This window comes from Carcharodon carcharias, chromosome 32, assembly GCF_017639515.1.
Source record: "Carcharodon carcharias isolate sCarCar2 chromosome 32, sCarCar2.pri, whole genome shotgun sequence".
Lineage (NCBI taxonomy): Eukaryota > Metazoa > Chordata > Chondrichthyes > Lamniformes > Lamnidae > Carcharodon > Carcharodon carcharias.
This window is the reverse complement of record NC_054498.1, coordinates 5,933,653-5,955,387: the sequence shown is the minus strand read 5'-3', so window position 1 is coordinate 5,955,387 and position 21,735 is coordinate 5,933,653. Positions and strand designations below refer to the sequence as shown.

The window sequence follows — 21,735 nt, the reverse complement described above, 5'->3', positions numbered from 1 at the left end:
ACTCTGTCTCTTCTCTTCTGATGGGAAGTGAACTCTGTACTTTCAATTTTTTTTGTTAATGATGATTCTCACTTTAAGGCAACACTTCTAGCTAGAACTTGCCATCTGTGAGAGGATGAAAGAAATCTGAACCAGGACTGCTACAAAACTGTAAATCTTAAAATTCATTGTATTTGGATTGTTATGAAATATAAAATTATAGCTACACGTTTTCTCAAAGATAGTCTTCAAAAGGTAAATTGATTTGTTTGTGTATTACATTCTTTATTAAATCCACCAAGGAAATGCCCACCATCTCAATTGTATTAATATTTTAGAAGTATTAACCTTGTATGGTTAAGGGAAGTGAAGGCAAGCAGCTCAATTTTAACTTTAAGCGAAAGGTTCTTGAGTGAGTTAAAATTGGGCCCAAGGTGTAGCCTTAGGTGAAGTAGGGTTAAGGGTGAAAGATAATTGGTTCATTGTGTCCTACATTTGTGTACTACAACTGGTGGGAAAATATATTTACATTGACAAATTTATAATGGGCATTTATAATAGAATGTGCATGGACACAAGATTTGTAACATATTATATGGATATTCAGTCTTTCATAAGAGGGCTCAAACTAGTTTAGGAAAATGGCTTGTTTCTTCAACAATTTGAGAATGGGGTTTGGTTCTGAAGGATCCAGGAATAGGAAGCAAGAATGCCAATGAAAGATTTTCATAACTCCAAAAGCTCCATTGTGAAGTGCATTGCCAGTGTGGGACTGGAGCATCAAAGTCCAGGTAGATTCCAGCTCGACTGCTGATCTCAAAAGGGAGTAATGTTCCGAACAATCTAAAAGTGGCCCCAGCATCGAGGCTCAAGAAGAAAGTTGGGCTAAATCCAAGTCCCCACTTTTGTTTGTTATTCAACAACTCAATGAAAATCGTACATACATGTGGACATCAGCTGAGGACAGGGTTAAGCTCTGCTTTAGTGCTCTGGACAGTGCAGTAACCTGCTGACTGTTACCATGTAGGCTTACATATGAAACTGGCTGGACCTTAGAACTCAATCCAAGTCCCAATCACTGAAAGAGGAAGGCAAATTGAAAGAGAAAGACACTCATTTTACCCAAAATATAGAATACCTTGGGATTACCAAGTCAGCATCACCTTCTGTCTCAGGGCTCAGGCCAAAATAAGTAACTTCATTTTTCAGGTCAGCATGCAACACAGATGTGAATAAAACACCAGTTGATGAACTCTACTTTTTAATGTGGACCATTTTTTCATCAAAAATAAACTAAATTTGTCAACACAGGCTAATTAAGCATCCATTAGAATTGTCCCCAAGGGTGTACCCACCTATTCTGAAAACAGAAGTATTCTGTGTTTCTGGCTGGCCTTGATTACTGAATTTTATTGGTTTATTTTCTATCTGCAAGCATAAAATTCTTCAAGGCTCAGCTTGAACAAAGACATCCAATGAAATATGTATTTTTCCTTACTGGAATTTAATTAACTGTCAACTTTCTGCTTACATTAAGACTTTCAGACATTAGTAGTAAATGCCAAAGACACATTGCTATTTAATGCATGAATTCAACCACAGCTCAAAGCACAGACCCATTTATCCAGGCTCCATCAGGATGTACCAGCCATTAGTTATTAATGAGATTTACAACATCAGGAAAGCCTCGGGAAAAACAGAATTAAATCAATATGGATCTTTAAGCCATTTTCTGTTTCAATGTTATCAAAGTGTATGTGTGTGAGGAGATGGGAATACAGGAGCAAAAGTAGGCCATTCAGCCCCTAAAGCCTGGGAGAAGCAGAGTACAATTATCATGGGTTTTCTCTGCAAACTATTTTCCCTTGCTTTCCTGATGAGAAGTTTGTGTTGAGTTAGCTCAGCAGGCAGTGCTGAAACTCGAGTATCCCACCCCAGGTATTCATTCTACACCTATGAGTCTGGATGGTGAACACTGGCAGTCGACCTGACATAATGAGGATACTGTAGCAAAATTCAATCCTCTTACAAGCAGATGGGATGTGCACACAAATCTCAGGCAGAGTCAATGGTGGAGGTCAAGGTGGAGAACGATGGCCAATATTTCCTCTCTTGAGTTTGAGAATAGTGAGAGGTGGTCTGTGTTCTGGCCATTTAATAGAATTTGCTGAGCACTGGGTCCAGTCTGGCTCAGTGCCAATCCTTTTGGCTTTTAATCCTTTCAGCCATTCAAGGGAGGGGAATGGGAAGCCATCATGCAGCATTATATGATTATGTTAAAGCGGGCCTTAGCTGGTTAATGAAGACTGAAAGTGTTTTGAGGCTAGTGCTATACTGAACCAAAGCCAACTTAAATTCCCAGGATCAATGTACTATGATGGTATAAATTGAGTGAAAACAATTCAAATCCAAAATAAATGGTCATGGACCTCATTTGTGACATAAATTGAAAGAATCCTTAGTTTTAACTCTTGGCACATACCTGTCTTGGATATAATATTGCATATTCAAGTCATTGATGAGCACTGGATTCCTTAGCTTAGCATAAGCCACTGCCTTATCCAGAGGAAAACCTAGGATGAAGAAAGGAAAAATTGATGCCAGCTCAAAATCTGGAACTTTTAATTCATCTGCCACCATCATCTATTACTATAACTTCTATTTATAAAAAGATACAATCCAACCCTCATCCCAATCATACCAGCAAAACAGGCTTCCATTGATTCCCTTCATTCCACAGAGACAATAATGGAATATATGCAGCTAATTTGTACTGCGCCATTTTGGCTCAATTAGTAAGACTTTCAGAAGGCTTTTGCTTCATTGGCTGTGAAGTACTTTGTACACATCCTAAAGCCATGAATGGTGCTATAGAAATGCAAGTGTTTTTCATTCCAGTCTTATTCCTGGTCCCAGCACTCATTTAGTTTAACATTGTGCAAAAATCACTAAAACCAGTTAATTCCAGCAGGCACTTTTCCTTATAATAAACACCAGTTACCATCCTTTCTATTTCTCACCTTTGGAATGGAAAGAGATCAGACAGTCACACACTGGCCAGTTCTCCACAGGCTCATTCAGAATGACATCCTCATTAAATATCACCACACTGATGTACTCAAATTTACACAGACGCTCCAGGATTTGCGTCATTGGTTTTGATTTAGATTTCTTCGCCATTGCGCAAATCCCCACCAGGATTTGGCGCTCGGGGGGCTAGATGAGAGAGAGAGAGAAAAAAAACTAGATTAAGACTTTTAAACTTAATTCTTTAAAAAACTGCTAATAGTTGTGACCAGATATCTGCTCATTAACACAATTGGTGAGTGCTTGCTGTGTGCAATTTAGCTGCTGCATTTCCTAAATTACAACACTACATGTCAAAAGTACTACATGGTTGTTGAGTGCTTCAGGACATCCTGAGTTTGTGAAAGATGCTGTAGAAATATAAGTCTTTAATTCTCTTTTATATAACCCATTAACTTCAAGTATTAATTTTCAATACACGTATATTCTTTACAAACTTTTAGAATCCCATCCCCACCTAATGTTTTTTTCCAGACCTGAAGCATAGCAGCATGGCTCTAAGGATTCTCTAGTACCTTGTCCAAATGTGGTCTCATATGTGAGCTTATATCATGTGTGTCAGCAGAATGTTTGACGATGTAGAAAGATTACAGCTAATCCTAACCTTGTCCTCACTAGTCAGACACTCCTGCACTTTTCAGCTAGGTATTGGATAACCACAAGAAACAGACTGGCTGATTCCTTTACTTGACAAACTGGTCCCCAAACTACAGCCTCCAGAAGTACCAGGGATTGAAAACCTGGGAAATTCTGGTCTGCATCACTGTGCTAGACACTAACTTAATGAACTAAGCTACTGGTAGAACCAGTTGTGAGAGAAATTATGACTGGAGAAATCAATTCTACAATGGGTCAAAAAAAGTCAAACATTAATGTTGAGATGGGTGACATCTTTATTTTAAAACTCTGGCCCACATAGAACAACATATTGAGATATTACTTGTACGCAGATGTACCCATCAAAAAAAAGCTATACTATGTTGTTACTGACTGCACAATAAGCTTTTCGTTTGCATTTCCTTGGCTTAGTTGGTTACCTTGGAATCAGAAGGTCTTGGGTTCAAGCCCTACTCCAAGGGCTTCAGGTTAGCACTGAACTATCAGAGGAGCCCATACTATAGATGAGACATTTAATGGAGACCCTGTTTCCTGCTTGATTGGACATAATAGTGCTTTAGGATCTACATGAAGAAATGCAAAGAGCTCCCTGGTGTCCTGGTCAACACTATTGTTTAGCCATATACTCATTTGCTGAGTGTGAAGCAGTTGCCACATTTGTCTACATAACAGTGGCTGACTTCAGAAAAAATAATGGATTGGTTGTAAAACAATTCAGGATGGTTTTGGGAGGCACCAAGTTGCTCTGTAAATGCAGATTTATTCCTTTCTCTCACATTTGGAATTGAGAGTCAGAACAATAGCATAACGTTGGCTGGTTTCACTGCAAACCTGCAACTGTCACAACCACTCAAGCTGAATTAGACCTTTACAGCAGAACCTTCACTGGTCTGGAGCAAACACAGGATTAACAATAACAAAAATAAAAATACCTGGAAAAACTCAGCAGGTCTGACAGCATCTGCGGAGAGGAATACAGTTAACGTTGAGTCCATATGACTCTTCAACAGAACTAAGGAGAAACAGAAGAGAGGTGAACTATAAACTAATTTGGGGGGGGGGTGGTGCTGGGACAAGTAGAGCTGGATAGAGGGCCAGGATTAACAATTCCTTGCTCAGAATTTGATGTATGATGCAATGATGGCAGTAAGGAAAACGCAGTGGTGAGTGGAGACATTAAATTGGGAGGGAGGTTTGAAATTTTAAATACAGTATCTCTGCTTAAAATCAGCAGCTGGAGTCAGGAATGAAGTTGGGACAGAGAGCTGCTATTTGAAGTCCCACAGCATGCAAAGTATTGAGTGAAGCAATTACTGATAAGAACACCATTCATCCCTTCTGTCCCTGTGATATTTAAGAAGCTGCTGGATTGCCATCAATCGCCAGGCCACAGTTTACCACACAGGGCCTGGTTTACGCACTAATTGGAGTTTTCAAGGTTTAAAAGGTACTTTTTAGCACAAGTATTTAAGGCCGACACATATTTTACGTGGTCTACACAAAATTCTGAAGGAGACATTGCTTTATTATCCCACACCAATGAGAGGTGCTATTTTCAAAGCTACCATACCCATACAGGTCTATATAGATAAGCACAAATTCTACTGTACTTCTGTGAAACCAGTTGTCGAAGCTTCCTAAAGATCAATAGCACAAGGTCATGTCTGATGGACAAGGCTATACTGCTGGCATTTACTAGAATAAATGAAGATGAGAGTTCACAAGGTGAGAAAACATCAGAAATGAGGGAGGGAACGGCAAGCAGAAAAAAGGTGAAAATAACACAAAAGGAGCAAAAATGGAGAAAAGCTTTTCATAAAATTATTGACTACGAAAATAAAAAAAGAAATGGCAAAAGTAAAATCAGAAATGAAAAATAAAAAAGATATAATGTCAAAAGAAAGGAAAAAGAAAATAGTAGGAAGTCAGTGAGAAGACAAGAGGGAAGATTCCTCCTACAATAGTCTTAGCAATATTCTCAGTCCCAGTTTAAAAACAGTAAATCCAGTTTTTGTTCACACCACCTTTAAAATGAGGAATTACAGTCCCAAACAGCAAAAACTTTAATGTACAACAATATAACAAGAGAAATTAGTGAGCAAAGAAGTGAGGTAGACATGGAACAACAATGTTTCTTCATCCCCACTCCTCCACCCCAGAGATAATAAATGCCCTGAGAACAGCACTGGTAACTCTTTCGAGTACAAACCCGTTTCCATCTGTTTCAGATGTTGTTTCATAGTTTGCCATTGTGAGATTTGAACTCTTGATTGATATTTTGATGATGTAACAGATGTTGTGTAACTCTTTTGAGTACAAACACATTTCCATCTGTTTCAGATGAAGTTACATTGTTTCACAGTTTGCCATTGTGAGATTTGAACTCTTGATCTTGGGGTTACAAACCCAGTACCATAACCACTTGGCCATTTAGGCCAAGCCAGAACAGCACTGGTAGTTATACTTCTATGAAGATATCACTTAATCACTAGCAAATTGAGAACAGGAGTTGTGTATTTCCAGAAGAGTGACCATTTGCACAGCAAGACAAACTCTTCTTCCATTTCATTATCAGAATATTTTTCCTGACCCATGAAAGAAAGACTTTCATTATCGACTGCACAACCTCAGGAAGTCCCAAAGCACATCATTCCCAATGAAGCAATTTTGAAATGCAGATCTTATTGTAAGGCAGAACTGTTGCATCTTTAGATGCATTGCAGCCTATGAAAGGATTAAAGTCACCTAAGCTGCAGTGACCCTAATGCTACTCTCGCACTATATTAAAGTTCTCACCTCAGGGTTTATACGTCTATCTCCAAAGAGTTGTCATGGTGCTCCTTGATCTCTTTATCAATCTGAACCTAGGCAGTAATGCTTTGCAGTACAAGTCCTCTTGATGACATTTAGAGGTGGTTTCGAAGCCAGCCAATTATTTTATTGAGAAAAAGACAAATAGTGTTGACTCAATCAATTTCAGCAGGTAATTGAGCTGGTGATCCAGATTTATCCCAAGGGCACGCATTCAAAAAAACTAACAATGCTGAAAAAATGCTTGAATTTAGTGCTTTATAAATAAATCCTGGTCAGTTCTTGAATCCTTCATGGGCAACTTCAATCAACCCCAAATAAATGAGGGAAACCATATGTACAGTCAGAGTTGGTAAATGTAATGTACAATTTCCTCAAAACTTAGTGTGCAACCACACTAACCAGAAACCACTGAAAACAGCAATCACCTTGACCCAATATCTGTAGATGTAAACACAATGTATAGGAAACAGAAGATGTAGAATCCCTGAGGGGAAGTAACGATCAATTTTAACATGAATTGGGACCTAATTATAGCAAAGGCCATAGGTTGGCTTCGTAACTTTAAAAATCAAATTTAAAGACTGGGGAGAGGGAGATTCAAAATAAAATGGTTGTAGGGAAATGTTTAACAACACTGTAATCCAAGTTTGGGGGAGGGGTGTGGTTATCTCACTAGATGGTTAGCTTGTGACTCAGAATAACGCCAACAGTGTGGGGTTCGATCCCTGTTCTGGTTGAGGTAGACTTGGGGCTGACCTGTAGTAAAACCAAACCTTAAGCCATTGTTCAGCAACCCTCGATTAATCGAGGATGCTACCTAAAGAACGTGGTCCAAGTTGAAGGGAACATCTTCAAATGAATAACAGTGGAAATGAAAGACAAAAGCAAACCTAAGATCAGCTTCTTAGACTGAGCAAGGGATTTAGAAACAAATTAAAAGTGAAAATAGAGGGAAAATAGTCCTCAGAAAATGGCCCTCGAAAAATGGACTTGGGCTCCCTGGGATGAATACAAGATCACACAAAGATAAATTAAGAGAGTGGCAAAGGAAAGTTCTAGAAAAGCAGTTTGCATAGACAAAACAGAACAGTAATAGCACTACCAATGCAAGATGTGAGAACATTGAAAGATGCAATTAGACTTGAAACTGAGGATGAACACATTAGTAATTATTCTGAACAGTTACCTCCTTCAAGTATTCAGAAGGAAAGCGTAAAAATACATCCTCCCCTGAAAAAGGGAATATTAAGGCAAATATCAGAATTTAGATATAGATGAGATGGACTTATAACAATTAAATTCCCACAGATATATGGTATTTATTGCAGAGAGATAGGAGAAGCTAGTGAAAAGATGTGCAAGGTACTGAGAATCAGTGGGGGAGAGTCACTGAACACTGGGGAGGCACCAGATTGGAAACAAGTGCCACCATTACTCAAAAACAGTAACAAAACTGAGACAGAGAGCCTGCAATTCTGTGTAAAATAATACAATCATTATCGGGCATAAACTGGAGGAACGTGTAATAATAACAACCAGGTAAACAGGAGTCAACACAGCCTCAGAAAGGGAAGATCCTGCCTGACCAACCTCCTTGATTTGTTTGAGGAAGTGACAACCCAAGTGGTAAACCCCATGCATTTAAACTTTCAAAAGGCATCTGATAAAGTTCCACTCAGAAAGATTACTAATTTATATCAGAGCTCTCTGGGCAAAACTGGAATATGCACACAGAACTGGCCAAAGGATAACGGCTACAGGGTAGAACCAGGTGATAGCAAGTGGTATGGCCTCTGTTCTCTCCTCAAGCCCTACAACCCTCATCTCTGTGCTCCTCCAATTCTGGCCCTTGCGCATCCCCCATTTTAATTGCTCTGTCACTGCAGTGCCATGCTTTCAGATGCCAAGCTTTTGAATTCCATCTATTAATCTCTCCACCTTTAAGATGCTCTTTGAAACCTACCTCTTTGACCAAGCTTGTGGTCATCTGTTCTGATATCTCATGCTGCTCAGCGTCAAATTTTGTATAATAAACACTCCTGTGAAGGCATCTTGGGGCATTTTATGACATATAAGCACAATATGAATAAAAATTGTTAATGTGGGAAAGGTTAAATTGGGAGTATTAAATAAACAGAGACAGTAAGACAAGGAGACATGGGTTCAACCTAGCAAATGGGGACATTAGGTCTGATGTTAGTTGACATGAGTGGACAGGGCACAGAGGTGACTCCACTAGAGCACAGTTATTTGTGTGAAATGACAATCTGCTGTTTCAGCTAGTGATATATAGCCAATAATTACAATGTTTCACGAGAAATAAGAACAGGTGAGTGGAGGGGGGGTTGAGGAGAGGAGGAGTGGGGGGAGGGTGGGGTGCGAATATCACAGAAAAGAAATTGGAAAGTATTTCCTTCGCCTTCCCACTTGTAATACGTTGACTTGACATTAATTACGCCTCCACCTGGAAGTTCCCCTTCAAGCCACACACTATCCTGACTTGGAAATATATCACTTCCCTCACTGTCGCTGGGTCAAAATCCTGGAACTCCCTCCCTAACAGCACTGTGGGTGTACCTACACCACATGGACTGCAGTAGTTCAAGAAGGCAGCTCACCACCACCTTCTCAAGGGCAATTAGGGAGAGAAATAAATGCTGGCCAGCGAAGCCCACATGCCATGAACGAATATAAAACAAACACATCATTTTTAAAATGGCACATTTAATCAAAATCTTGACAACAGCATTGTTTTCTTAATCTCATGTAACAATATCACTTAGTCACCAGCAAATTGAGAACAGAGGTGTTTCCAGGACAGTGCCCATTTGCACAGCAAGACAAAATCTTCTTCCATTTCATAATCTTTAACCTCTTCAGCATCTTAAACCTATAATTAGAACAGAATATCTTTTTGCAGAGTTATATCCCTGTATCCTTCACTGTATCTTCAGATGCATTGTAGCCTAGGAGACTATTCTATGGCTTATTTATAAATATAAATCCTACAAGGGAATATAGTATATAAAGAAAATACAAGAGAGAGAGAAGTCACTGAGGAAATGAGATTGCCGACTATTTGCATCACATCTACAGGGGCAAGGTGCATTTGTCATTCGGTTTTTGGATCTGTGAGAAAACTGAAGGTTTTGGTTTTATATATTGAAAAATATTTTAAAAATTGAGAAAAATTAATGCGATGAAAAGAATATTTTAAATGTGAAGATAAAACAAAATTGATCTTTTCTACAACTTGACTCTTACAGGTCATAAGAGTGCCTTGTAGAAGCAATTCCTGCATTAGGACACAAAAACAAGTTACTCACACTCACCATCTAGCAGTGACTATTTCTCAAATGTTTCATTAGTTGTCAAGTACTCTGGGACATCCCAAGGTTGTGTTTGGGATATTTTGAGATATTGAAAAGCACTATAAAAATGCAGGTTCCTTCTTACACATAGAGTTTGAATTAAACTTTCCATTCATTTGCACATGTTAAACAGCCAAAAACAAATCTTCAGGTTCTGATTTCAGATTTATCCACCAATGGGGCAGCAGGACAGAGAACAGCTATTTTCAAAGCACCAACCTAAAGTCAAACTAGCCACAAATGAATACAGGTACAATGTGTATAGAGATGTTTGCATTTTAGATCTGAATTGCTCGAGGCCTGGACAGCTGGTGGAGCGTGAGCATCAGTTTAGAATATGCGATATAGGATTCCTGGTATGAAAGTCAACTTAGTGTCACATTAAAGATTGAAATTCCTTTTCAACACTGTCAAGATCAAGGGTCTACTGGTGATCCTAGGAAATGTGGAAAGGGCCTGAAAGTGATGATGAATTCATTGCTTCAGGGTCGGCACAAGTGCAAAACCTTAGAATATTTCCCAGCACAATAGGACACAAGTCTACACAGATGATGGTAAAGCTTTGCAGCGCATCATGTACATACATGGACACGCACACGATTCACACATAACTCACCTGTGTACACACATGACAGTGAAGGAATGGAAATATAGTTCCAAAATAAATTTACATACTGTTCATGAAGGGTTTAACAGACCAAGTACTTCGACAAGATTCTTTGAATATCACTTTGCAGAACTTGGAATAGAACAGGATGACCTGGATGGCTCGAGCTCCTGTTAAACCACCTTTGTAGGGTTTACACAGGGAGAAACTGTACCCACAAAACAGCATCACATTCCCAAGCCTAATGGCCAGAGCTAAACTGAGTGACTGACAAATGAAATCTGCAGGATCTTTAAACCCAAAAACATTTCACACTGAGCTAGTCTGCAATAATCTGCACAAACAATAAACACATTATTTTGCAAGGTCCAAACACATTTGGTTGAAAACACCATGAGCTTAATTGAGTTATTGTGAACCGAATGCAAGCAGCCTCCTTGATTACTGTAGGTTACAGTGGCACCTTTCACTGGTGCTTCATTCCTAACAAACTTTGCCACCAAAGATTTGCACATTTAAAGATGCTTGTGTCCTGGTAGAGGATTACTGTAGGTCTTTCCATCTTTCTAGCCAACATGATGGCTTTTAAATGAATACATAATTTCAATTTTGAGGGTGAATATTTCCCAGCACAATAGGACACAAGTCTACACAGATGATGGTAAAGCCTGAGGATTCCTGGTATGAAAGTCAACTTAGTGTCACATTAAAGATTGAAATTCCTTTTCAACACTGTCAAGATCAAGGGTCTACTAGTGATCCTAGGAAATGTGGAAAGGGCCTGAAAGTGATGATGAATTCATTGCTTCAGGGTCGGCACAAGTGCAAAACCTTGTCGAAGTACTTGGTCTGTTAAACCCTTCATGAACAGTATGTAAATTTATTTTGGAACTATATTTCCATTCCTTCACTGTCATGTGTGTACACAGGTGAGTTATGTGTGAGTCGTGTGCGTGTCCATGTATGTACATGATGCGCTGCAAAGCTTTACCATCATCTGTGTAGACTTGTGTCCTATTGTGCTGGGAAATATTCACCCTCAAAATTGAAATTATGTATTCATTTAAAAGCCATCATGTTGGCTAGAAAGACGGAAAGACCTACAGTAATCCTCTGCAGGGACACAAGCATCTTTAAATGTGCAAATCTTTGGTGGCAAAGTTTGTTAGGAATTGAGGAATCAAACATACAGCACAGAAACAGGTCATCCAGTCCGACAGATCCATTCTGTGTTTACGTTCCATATCAGCCTTCTCCCACCCCTCTTCATTTCACCCCATCAGTATATGCTCTATTTCTCCCTCATGCATTTCTCTAACTTCCACTGAAATACATCTATGCTCTTTGCCTCAACTACTCTTTTGCGTTAGAGGGTGCCATATTCTCACCATTCTCTGGATAAAAAAAATTCTCCTGAATTTTCTACTGAATTTATTAGTAACTATCTTATATAGAAATATAGGAAACAGGGGCAGGAGTAGGTCATTCGACCCTTCGAGCCTACTCCACCATTCAATACGATCTTAGCTGATCCTCTATCTGAACGCCATACTCCCCAGGTCTCCCCATACCCCTTGACGCCTTTAGACAGAAATTTATCTACTTTCTTCTTAAATATATTCAGTGACTTGGGCTCCACAGCCTTGTGTAGAGAATTCCATAGGTTCACCACCCTCTGTGAAGAAGTTTCCCTTCATCTCAGTCCTAAATGGTCTACTCTATATCCTGAGACGGTGACCGCTTGTTCTAGACCCCCCCAGCCAGAGGAAACATTATCCCTGCATCCAGTCTGTCCAGCCCTGTCAGAATTTTATACGTTTCAATAAGGTCTCCTCTCATTCTTCTAAACTCTAGTGAATATAGGCCTAGTGGGCCTAATCTCTCCTCATACAACAATCCTGCCATCCCAGGAATCAGTCTGGTGAACCTTCACTCTATGGAAAGTATATCCTTTCTCAGGTAAGGAAACCAAAACTGCACACAATACTCCAGAAGCAGAATCTTACCTCCCCGTTTCAGCAGGGACAGGGCCATAAGATGCTGTGGGCTGTTATAAATTCCATTGACGACAGCGGGAACGTAAAATCCCACTGTTGTAAAATTCTGCTTGCTTTCAGTGATTGGTGTACAAGGACATCCAGGTCCCTTTGTACATCAACATTTCCCAATCTATCACCATTTAAATAATGCTCTGCCATTCTGTTTATCCTACCAAAGTGGATAACTTCACACTTATCCAAGTTATGCTGCATCTGCCATGTATTTGCCCACTCACTCAATTTGTTTAAATCACCTTGAACCTTCTCTCTTAACATCCTCCTCATCATTCACATTCCCATGAAGTGTCATCAGCAAACTTGGAAATATTACATTTGGTTCCCTTATCCAAATCATTGATATATAATGTGAATAGCTGGGGCCCAAGCACTGATCCCTGCAGTACCCCACTAGTCACCGCCAGCGAATCCAAAAAAGGCCCATTTATTCCATCTCTCTGTTTTCTGTTTCAGTCCATGCCAGTAGATTACCCCCAATCCCATGTGCTTTAATTTTGCACACTAACGTCTTACGTGGGACTTTATCAAAAGCTTTCTGAAAATCCAAATACACCACACCCACTGGCTCTCCTTTATCTATTCTGCTAGTTACATCCTCAAAAAACTCCAGTAGGCTTGTCAAAAATGATTTCCCTTTCATAAATCCACGTTGACTTTGTCTAGTCCCATTGATATTTTATAAGTTTCCTGTTATCACATTCTTTATAACAGACTCTAGCATTCTCCCTACTATTGATGTTAGGCTAACCAGCCTGTAATACGCTGTTTTCTGCCTCCCTCCTTTTTTAAATAGTGGGGTTACATTTGCCACCTTCTAATCTGTTGGCACTGTTCCAGAATCTACAGAATTTTGGAAGACGACAACCAACACATCCATTATTTCCATGGCCACCTCCTTTAGTACCCTGGGAGGTAGATTATCGGGTCCTAGGAATTTATCAGCTTTCAGTCTTATTAATTTCTCCAGCACTATTGTTTTAGTAATACTAATTTCCTTCAATTCCTCCTTCTTACTAGGCCCTTGGCTCCCTAGTATTTCTGTGAAGTTACTTGTGTCTTCCTCTGTGAAGACGGAACTAAAGTAGTTGTTTAATTGCTCTGCCATTTCCTTGTTCTCCATTATAAATTCTCCCATTTCGGACTATAAGGGACCTACATTTGTCCTCACTAATCTTTTTATATGCTTATAGAAGCTTTTATGTCTGCTTTTATGTTCCTTGCAAGTTTACTCTCATACTCTATTTTATCCCTCTTAACCAATCTCTTTGTCCTCCTTTTCAAAATTCTAAACTGCTCCCAATCCTCAGGCTTGCTACTTTTTCTAGCAACTTTAAATGACTCCTCTTTGGATCTAATACTATCCTTAATTTCTCTTGGTTAGCCATGGTTGGGCCACTTTTTTTGTTGTCTTTCTGCACCAGAAAGGAATGTATAACTGTTGCAATGCATACATTCGTTCCTTAAATATTAGCCATTGCCTATCCACCGTCATATGTTTTAATGAAGTTCCCCAATCTATCTTAGCCAACTCATGCTTCATACCTGTGGAGTTTCCTTTGTTAAGATTTAGGACCCTAGTTTCAGATCAGACTACTTCACTTTCCAGCCTAATGAATAATTCTAAGATGTTATGGTCACTGTTCCCTAAAGGATGCCGCACAACAAGATTATTAATTAACCCCTTCTCATCACACAAAACCAAATTTAGGACAGCCTGTTCCCGAGTCAGTTCCTCAATGTACTGGTCTAAAAAAACCATCTCGTAAACACTCCAGGAATTCATCTACCACAGTGTTATTGGTAATTTGGTTTGCCCAGTGTATACGTAGATTAAAGTCACCCATGATTACTGTCGCACCCTTGTTACATGCATTTCTAATTTCCTGTTCAACGCCATCCACTACCTTATCACTACTGTTTGGAGGCCTATAGGCAACGCCCACTAATGTTTTCCACCCCTTGATGCTTCTTAGTTCCACCCAGACTGATTCTACATCTAGATTTTCGCTCTCACTATTGCACTGATTTCATCCTTAACTAACAATGCCACACCACATCCTTTTCATTTTTACCTCTTATCCTAAATATCAAGTACCCTTGGATATTCAGTTCCCAGCCTGGGTCTCCGCCATGTCTCTGTAATCTTAATCATATTATACCCATTAACATCTATTTGCGCTGTTAATTCATCTACCTTTTTGTAAATCACAGTATCACAATCACAGTGCAGAAGAGGCCCTTCGGCCCATCAAGTCTGCACCAACAAATGAGAAACACCTGACCTACCTACCTAATCCCATTTACCAGCACTTGGCCCATAGCCTTGAATGTTATGACGTGCCAAGTGCTCAGCCAGGTGCTTTTTAAAGGATGTGAGGCAACCTACCCTCCCAGGCAGCGCATTCCAAACCGTCACCACCCTCTGGGTAAAAAAGTTTTTCCTCACATCCCCCCTAAACCTCCTGCCCCTCACCTTGAATTTATGCCCCCTCGTGACTGACCCTTCAACTAAGGGAAACAGCTGCTCCCTATCCATCCAGTCCATGACCCTCATAATTTTGTACACCTCGATCAGGTCGCCCCTCAGTCTTCTCTGCTCCAACGAAAACAACCCAAGTCTATTAACCTCTCTTCATAACTTAAATGTTTCATCCCAGGCAACATCCTGGTGAATCTCCTCTGCACCCCCTCCAGTGCAATCACATCCTTCCTATAATGTGGCGGCCAGAACTGCACACAGTACTCCAGCTGTGCCTCACCAAGGTTCTATACATGACCTCCCTACTTTTGTAATCTATGCCTCGGTTGATAAAAGCAAGTGTCCCATATGCATTTTTCACCACCCCACTAACATGCCCCTCTGCCTTCAGAGATCTGTGGGCACACACGCCAAGGTCCCTTTGTTCCTCAGAACTTCCTAGTGTCATGCCGTTCATTGAATACTTCCTTGTCAAATTACTCCTTCCAAAGTGTATCACCTCACACTTTTCAAGGTTAAATTCCATCTGCCACTTATTTGACCATCCCGTCTATATCTTCCTGTAGCCCAAGACACTCAACCTCACTGTTAACCACCCGGCCAATCTTTGGGTCATCTGCAAACTTACTAATCCTACCCCCCACATAGTCATCTATGTTGTTTATATAAATGACAAATAATAAGGGACCGAGCACAGATCCGTGTTGCTCCGTGCATTCAGATACAGTGCCTTTAGACTCATCTTTTTAACATTCTTACACATTTTCTTTGTACTATCCCTGGTTTGCTAGCCCTTGTATTCTCTGCCTTCCACTTTTGCTTTCTACTTTTCTGTCTTTCATTCCTATCTTTGTTTCTCCCTCTTGTGTCTCTCCATTCAGGTTCCCATCCCCCTGCCAATCTAGTTTAAACCCTCCCTCACAGCACTAGCAAATAGCCCTGCGAGGACGTTGGTCCCAGTCCTGCTGGGGTGCAACCCGTCCAGCTTGTACAGGTCCAATCTTCCCCAGAATCGGTCCCAATGCCTCAGGAATCTAAATCTCTCCCTCTTACATCATCCCTCCAGCCACGCATTCATCTGGTCTATTCTCCTATTCCTGATCTCGCTAGCACGTGGCACTGGGAGTAATCCTGAGATTACAACTTTTGAAGTCCAGCTACTTAATTTATTTCCTAGCTCATTTGTGGCTACCAGTTTTGGGTTCTTCCGCAGATAAAAGAATTGAACCCTTTCAATGTCTTAAAGACCTCTATCAGAAGCACAGATATTAAGAAAGCATAGAAAAATTGCTTCAGGTTTATCACAATGTGCTGCAGCTGTAATTTGGCTTTTATAGCACTGACAGGCGCCACTCAAAATTAAAGGAAACAGGTGGGTTAATAAACACACAGGAATTGACAACTCAGGATATTATGCAAACTGACAGCCAAGCAAATTATACGCCTATGAACTGCATGTGACCAAATAGTTATTTGCATTCATAACTAATGGCAGGCTCGGTTATTGCAAGACTTGCTAATTTGCTATTACTTGCTCACTAATAAAATGCTTTTGCCCTGAACCAAAATCCCAAACAGTAACTTGTTCTAGGAGCCACTCATTTCTGATCACGTCTATCAGTTTCTTTTTACAGAGATTAGTCGACTGGCCACTGAATGCCAGTTCCAGATGTAGACAAAGTAGAAAAATTAGCAGTTGTACTCTGCACTCCCCCTACTCTGCATTTACCTATATTATACGTATTTGGGGCTGATAGTAAATGCCCAAATGAAAACTGCATCACCCCCCCCCACCAAGCACTGACATTCTTCATTAATACCGCAATTCCTTGGCAAAGTTATAGGTTAAAATCAAAATAAGTGCAGTAGCAGCAGCCTCCACCAAAAGTAATTAAATCAGTCATTATAATATCAATCATGACAAACTATTTCACTTTGCCCAGAGCAGGAGAACCAGGCACTTGAAGGGAGATAAAATTGAAAAGTAACCTGTGAAACAATATTTCAACGAACGAGCGATCAATCTACGAAACAGTATCCCTAGGTAGAGGGTGGAAATAATTAGTTTTGAAACATTAAAATGAAAATTAGATTGATTTCTTTCAGAAAGTGACATTTAGGGATACAGTATATATAAGCATTTGTTGAGTGCTTGGGAAAACAGGTGACTTTAGACCCTTAGTTCCCAAATCTCTCCACCACTGGGGGTTTTCCTCACCTTCATGTCTGGGTCTGTTATAGACTCATTGATTAGCCCATAACTCCATTATCATTGTATCATGTGACTATCAGGATAGTAGGTGAACCAGATGGACCTTGGTCATTTTAACCTGGCAATTTCAGTGGTGTAGTGTTATTGGAACCCACATTTGTTAGTTGTAGTTATTTCCTCTCCCCTCCCTCTCCTGACTGGCAATGAATATTATTGGGGTAAGGGTTCATGGGCACTGCCAAGTCTCTGTCCTACTGTATCCCCTCCACAACCCCTAAACAATTAGTGCTCATGTCTGTATCTTCTCAAAACTCAAATCATAAACTTTTAAAAATATTAAAAGGATATCAACTTTGAAAAATTGAAACTGTCCCATTGAAGAGAAGGATGTATTCCTGGTGGTGGGGAGAAGGAAAATTTAAGGATGGGAAGGGGGTAGAGGGAGTACCTTCCATTTAAAGTGAATTAAATTTAACTTGTTTTAAAACTGTCAATTTTCCTGCTAATGTGAAGATTCTCATGTAAGTTCAAGCCTCACCACCATTCTGCTCCAATGAAGTAAACTAGGTTAGTCCCAGAGTGCAAATATCAGGAGGAACAACACCAAAAGCACCTATCTACCCCCACTGATACACCCCTTCCCCCCAATGAAAAAACACACTGTGAATTTGAAAATGGGGTCTCACAGGCCACTAAAGATAGCAATCTGGAATATACAAATGGCTGGTAAATACACAACACTGTACATCAGAGATCAGGTTTGAACCCTAGTCAGGGCTGATTTAGTTGATCCTAGCCAAGGATAGGAAGTGCTACAGTCAGCCTTAGTATCCAGTGAGGAGGAAGCAAAATAAGCTAAGGTTTGTGGTGTTGTTCATTTCCAGTGCCCCTACTGGAAGGTACACAGTTGTGGGCATCAAGCAAGGCCAGAACAGATCTCAGCCATGGTCCCTGCTCATGAGTGAGCATCTTGCTGACATGCAAATGCATAAATTGAGAGATACTGCTATCAGATTTTATGCTTGGAGTACACATCTAGCAGGGTTCTGTACTAGCAGAGCCTTGCGATTTCAGTCCTCTATGCTTAAGGTTTGTCCATGAAAAGCAGCTGCTTAGGCAAGGTACTGGACAGCATCTGCCACACAAAGAAACATACAACAAAAGAAGTCAGCTTGGGGAGGAGGGAAGGCAAGAAACATTGATAAAATGGACGATAAAATAATGAAAAGTTATAAATTAGATGCAGTTCAATATCATATATGAGTGAAATGGTATATTTAATTCCAGTTTTGAGCTGTATATACGAGAGCAGTAAATTTACAGCCTACGAATACTGCTATATTTCTATGTGAGGCATCTCAATGGCTGAAAATGGAAACCTTAGATACATAATACTGTTTCAGTCAGTATACCCACTTATTAAAATCATTAATTAAGTCAAATATAAACAGGTAAGCCCACTGACTCCATCAGCCAGTCTGATGACAGTCATAATTTGCCCTTGTGTCTCCCCAAATTAAAGACAGGGATGGGGGAGAAGGTAGCCAAAGTTCCCACTCCTCATTGCTACCAATAATCCCTCTGCAAAGTCTGTGGATATGGAGCGAAAATAAATTACACTCAGCTGTCATAGCCTTCACAGTAAAACAGTCTGCCAACCATTGTAAATCTTAGCCGTGAAGAACAGCCATCCGGGAGGGTGGAAAGGGTAAGCTGCCAGTGGAACTGAATCATGGCACCAGACGTAAACAGAATTACGTTCAAGTGCGATGATCCACATGGTCAAATAGACTGCCATCATTCACCAACTAAATACACAGGTGAAGAGTGAGCCAGATAGCAGAGGCATCCACATAATTGTACCTGAGCAAGGAATCAACACCCTCAGGAGGGAAGAGGAGATGAGAAAAAGCACTTGAAGGACACATACCAACACAATGATATTGTAATAAAAGCTGCACTAAGCTATTCAAAAACATAAAAATCACTCCCTAAAGCAGCACACCTAATCTTTAATAACAATGGCTTCTGGAATTGAGTTAACTTTGTTTCATCATCAAAAGTTCACTATAGATAAAAGCAAGTTTCCTTCCACAACATAGAAGACCAAAAAAAACAAAATAACACCACAAAATTATATTGCCTTTCTACCAAGTGTGACCCATTTAATAAAATCACCCAGCCATGTCAAGTAATATTACTTTTGATGTAAAACTGTTTCGTTAATTAGAAAAGTCTTAGTAGGATCAAAGTGAATCGTAGACTAGTCTATTGCTTTTATTACTGGATAATTTGCTTTTAATCTGAGCATCAACTGAAAAAAAAGGTTCAAAGTGAGAAAAGTTTTATTAAAAATGCAATACATTTCCTTACCGAGTCTGAATCTTTTTCATCATCGTAAAGGTCAAGGTCTTCTGCCTTCATGTTTGATTCCAGATCATCAATTTCATCCTCCTCGCATCCAACAAAGAACGTAGGAGCCGAGTGATCCCCCTCAAAAGAGGTGGGTGTTGTCATGACAACCTGGTTGACCTTTCATCACGGATATTAGTCATTGTTTAAAAAGAGAGAGCGAGAGACAGATAGCTAAACTTCCCATAGTACTAATTCCAGCCTCGGTATCATTGCTATTAACAATCTTGCTGAGTTTATGATTTTCCTCAGGGCACAGTCCAGATCTCCAGAATATGCAATAACTTCAGCACAACAACTTCAGGCTTGCACAGGTGGAGTCAAACTAGCAATTTCCTTATGCCGAAGAAAACATTCTTCTTCCCACCTCTTTACAACTCCTCTTCATCCCGAGTTTAACTATCTGTAGTAAAAAGAAAGTTGAATTGAGAACTGAAGTTGATTTCTTTTAACAGCAGTCACTGATAAATTGTATTTCAACTGTTTTAATCATCACCAGGTATTTTAATTTTGCACCCCACCCCCCAGTTCAGCTCCTTTAACACCAAAGATTTGAGGAACCTTCATTAAAGAACAGATCAGCCAGTTCAAGTCTGACAATTTGCAGAGCAAGAAACATTAAAAGATCTTGTTTCTGATCATGACAGCTTCTGCTGTCTTGCATTTTCTGACTGAAAAAAACAAACTGAATTTTCCAATTTTCTATCCCTCTCTCTATTAGGGTACTTTGAGGTGACCTAAAAGTAGTAAATTCAACACTGATCAGAGATCAAACACGAGACCTTGTAATATACGGCTCAGTATTACTTATTTAAAGTGCAGTTACACACCAAGTTGTTGGAAAGACCCCGTCTATTTGTAACCGACCAATGGAAGGTGTAAGACATTGAGGGGACAAGCCCTACAATTAGTTCTAGCCTCCACTTACCCCCACTACCCCCATCATCACCAGTATAGATGTGATCTGCAACTCAGCACCAAGTGGAGAAAGTCATGGGCTCAAACTATTACCCTATCATGGAGTTGGAGTTCCACTTGTGAGATTGTCACAAGTTGAGAGTAAAATTTAACAATAAGCGTGTGAAATTTATGTGTTGTCCTCTTGAATTGTAATATCTCAACACGAGCCTCACACATGCAGTTTCCATCATGTGTCACTGGACAGCAACAGGAACTTTAAAGCTGGATCCTCTATTGATCAGTATTTCCCACATCAGTCAACTATTCCTTCCCTAACTGAAGGAGCCAGTAAAGTGTTATTTGGTGCTAATTTAATTGTCATTTTATGCTGTGGGTCTATACCCGTTGGAAACTTATCCAAATCCACTGACCACCATGTGGCCATAATTGAAAAGTAGACTTATCATATTAGCTTGAACAGGCATGGAAGCCAGAACACTGGAGGTTTCAGCTGGACAGCGATTGAACTGCTCTGCACCCAGTCCCCTCAAAACACCATCCATTAGCAAACCTGTTTAAAAGGAGAATGGTGTCTTGCTGCAGGTTCAAGGCCCACTCTAGATGCATGAGCGTATAATTCAGACTGTTCACCGAGGGGAGTGCTGCACTGTCTGTGGCGTTGCTTTCAGATGAGATGTTAAACTGAGGCCCGGCCTTCCCTCTCAGACATAAAAGATCCTATGGCATTACCTGAAGAAGAGCAAGAGACAGTTCTCCCTTGCCAATATAGCCAAAAAAAGGTCAGCTGATCATTTCATTACCAGATTGCTGAATGTGGGAACTTGCTGTCTACAAATTAGTTGCTATATTTCCATATACAACACTTCAAAAGCACTTCATTAGTATGAAGTACTTTGGGTTGTAAAAGACACTACATAAAAGCAGGAGCTCTCTACAGGCACTTCTTGTAAAGCATTAACCCATGCGAAATCCAATAAAAGGGTGTTTGTGAAAAGGAGCTTTAATAAAAGCACAAGGCTTTTTTTCATTCATTCATGGGATGTGGGCGTCGCTGGCTAGATCAGTATTTTTTTGCCCATCCCTAATTGCCCTTCAGAAGGTGGTGGTGAGCTGCCATCTTGAACCGCTGCAGTCCCTGTGGTAAAGGTACACCCCCACAGTGCTGTTAGGGAGGGAGT

At 40.1% G+C, this 21,735-nt stretch overlaps 1 protein-coding gene across 11 annotated transcripts in view; it reads right to left on the bottom strand.

Annotated features, from left to right (window-relative positions):
- LOC121271927 (inositol hexakisphosphate and diphosphoinositol-pentakisphosphate kinase 2-like) overlaps positions 1 to 21,735 on the bottom strand; it is a 125,092-nt gene that overhangs the window by 85,454 nt on the left and 17,903 nt on the right. For 10 of the 11 annotated variants that reach the window (XM_041178179.1, XM_041178169.1, XM_041178171.1 and 7 more), the window contains exons 2-4: positions 19,598 to 20,039; positions 3,000 to 3,195; positions 2,462 to 2,552 (exon numbers count right to left, since the gene is read on the bottom strand). In XM_041178179.1, the coding sequence (XP_041034113.1) occupies positions 2,462 to 2,552; positions 3,000 to 3,195; positions 19,598 to 19,741 (431 nt within the window). In that variant the 5' untranslated portion in view covers positions 19,742 to 20,039. The remainder of the gene's footprint in view (positions 1 to 2,461; positions 2,553 to 2,999; positions 3,196 to 19,597; positions 20,040 to 21,735) is intronic. The other variant, XM_041178172.1, reaches the window with a different exon arrangement.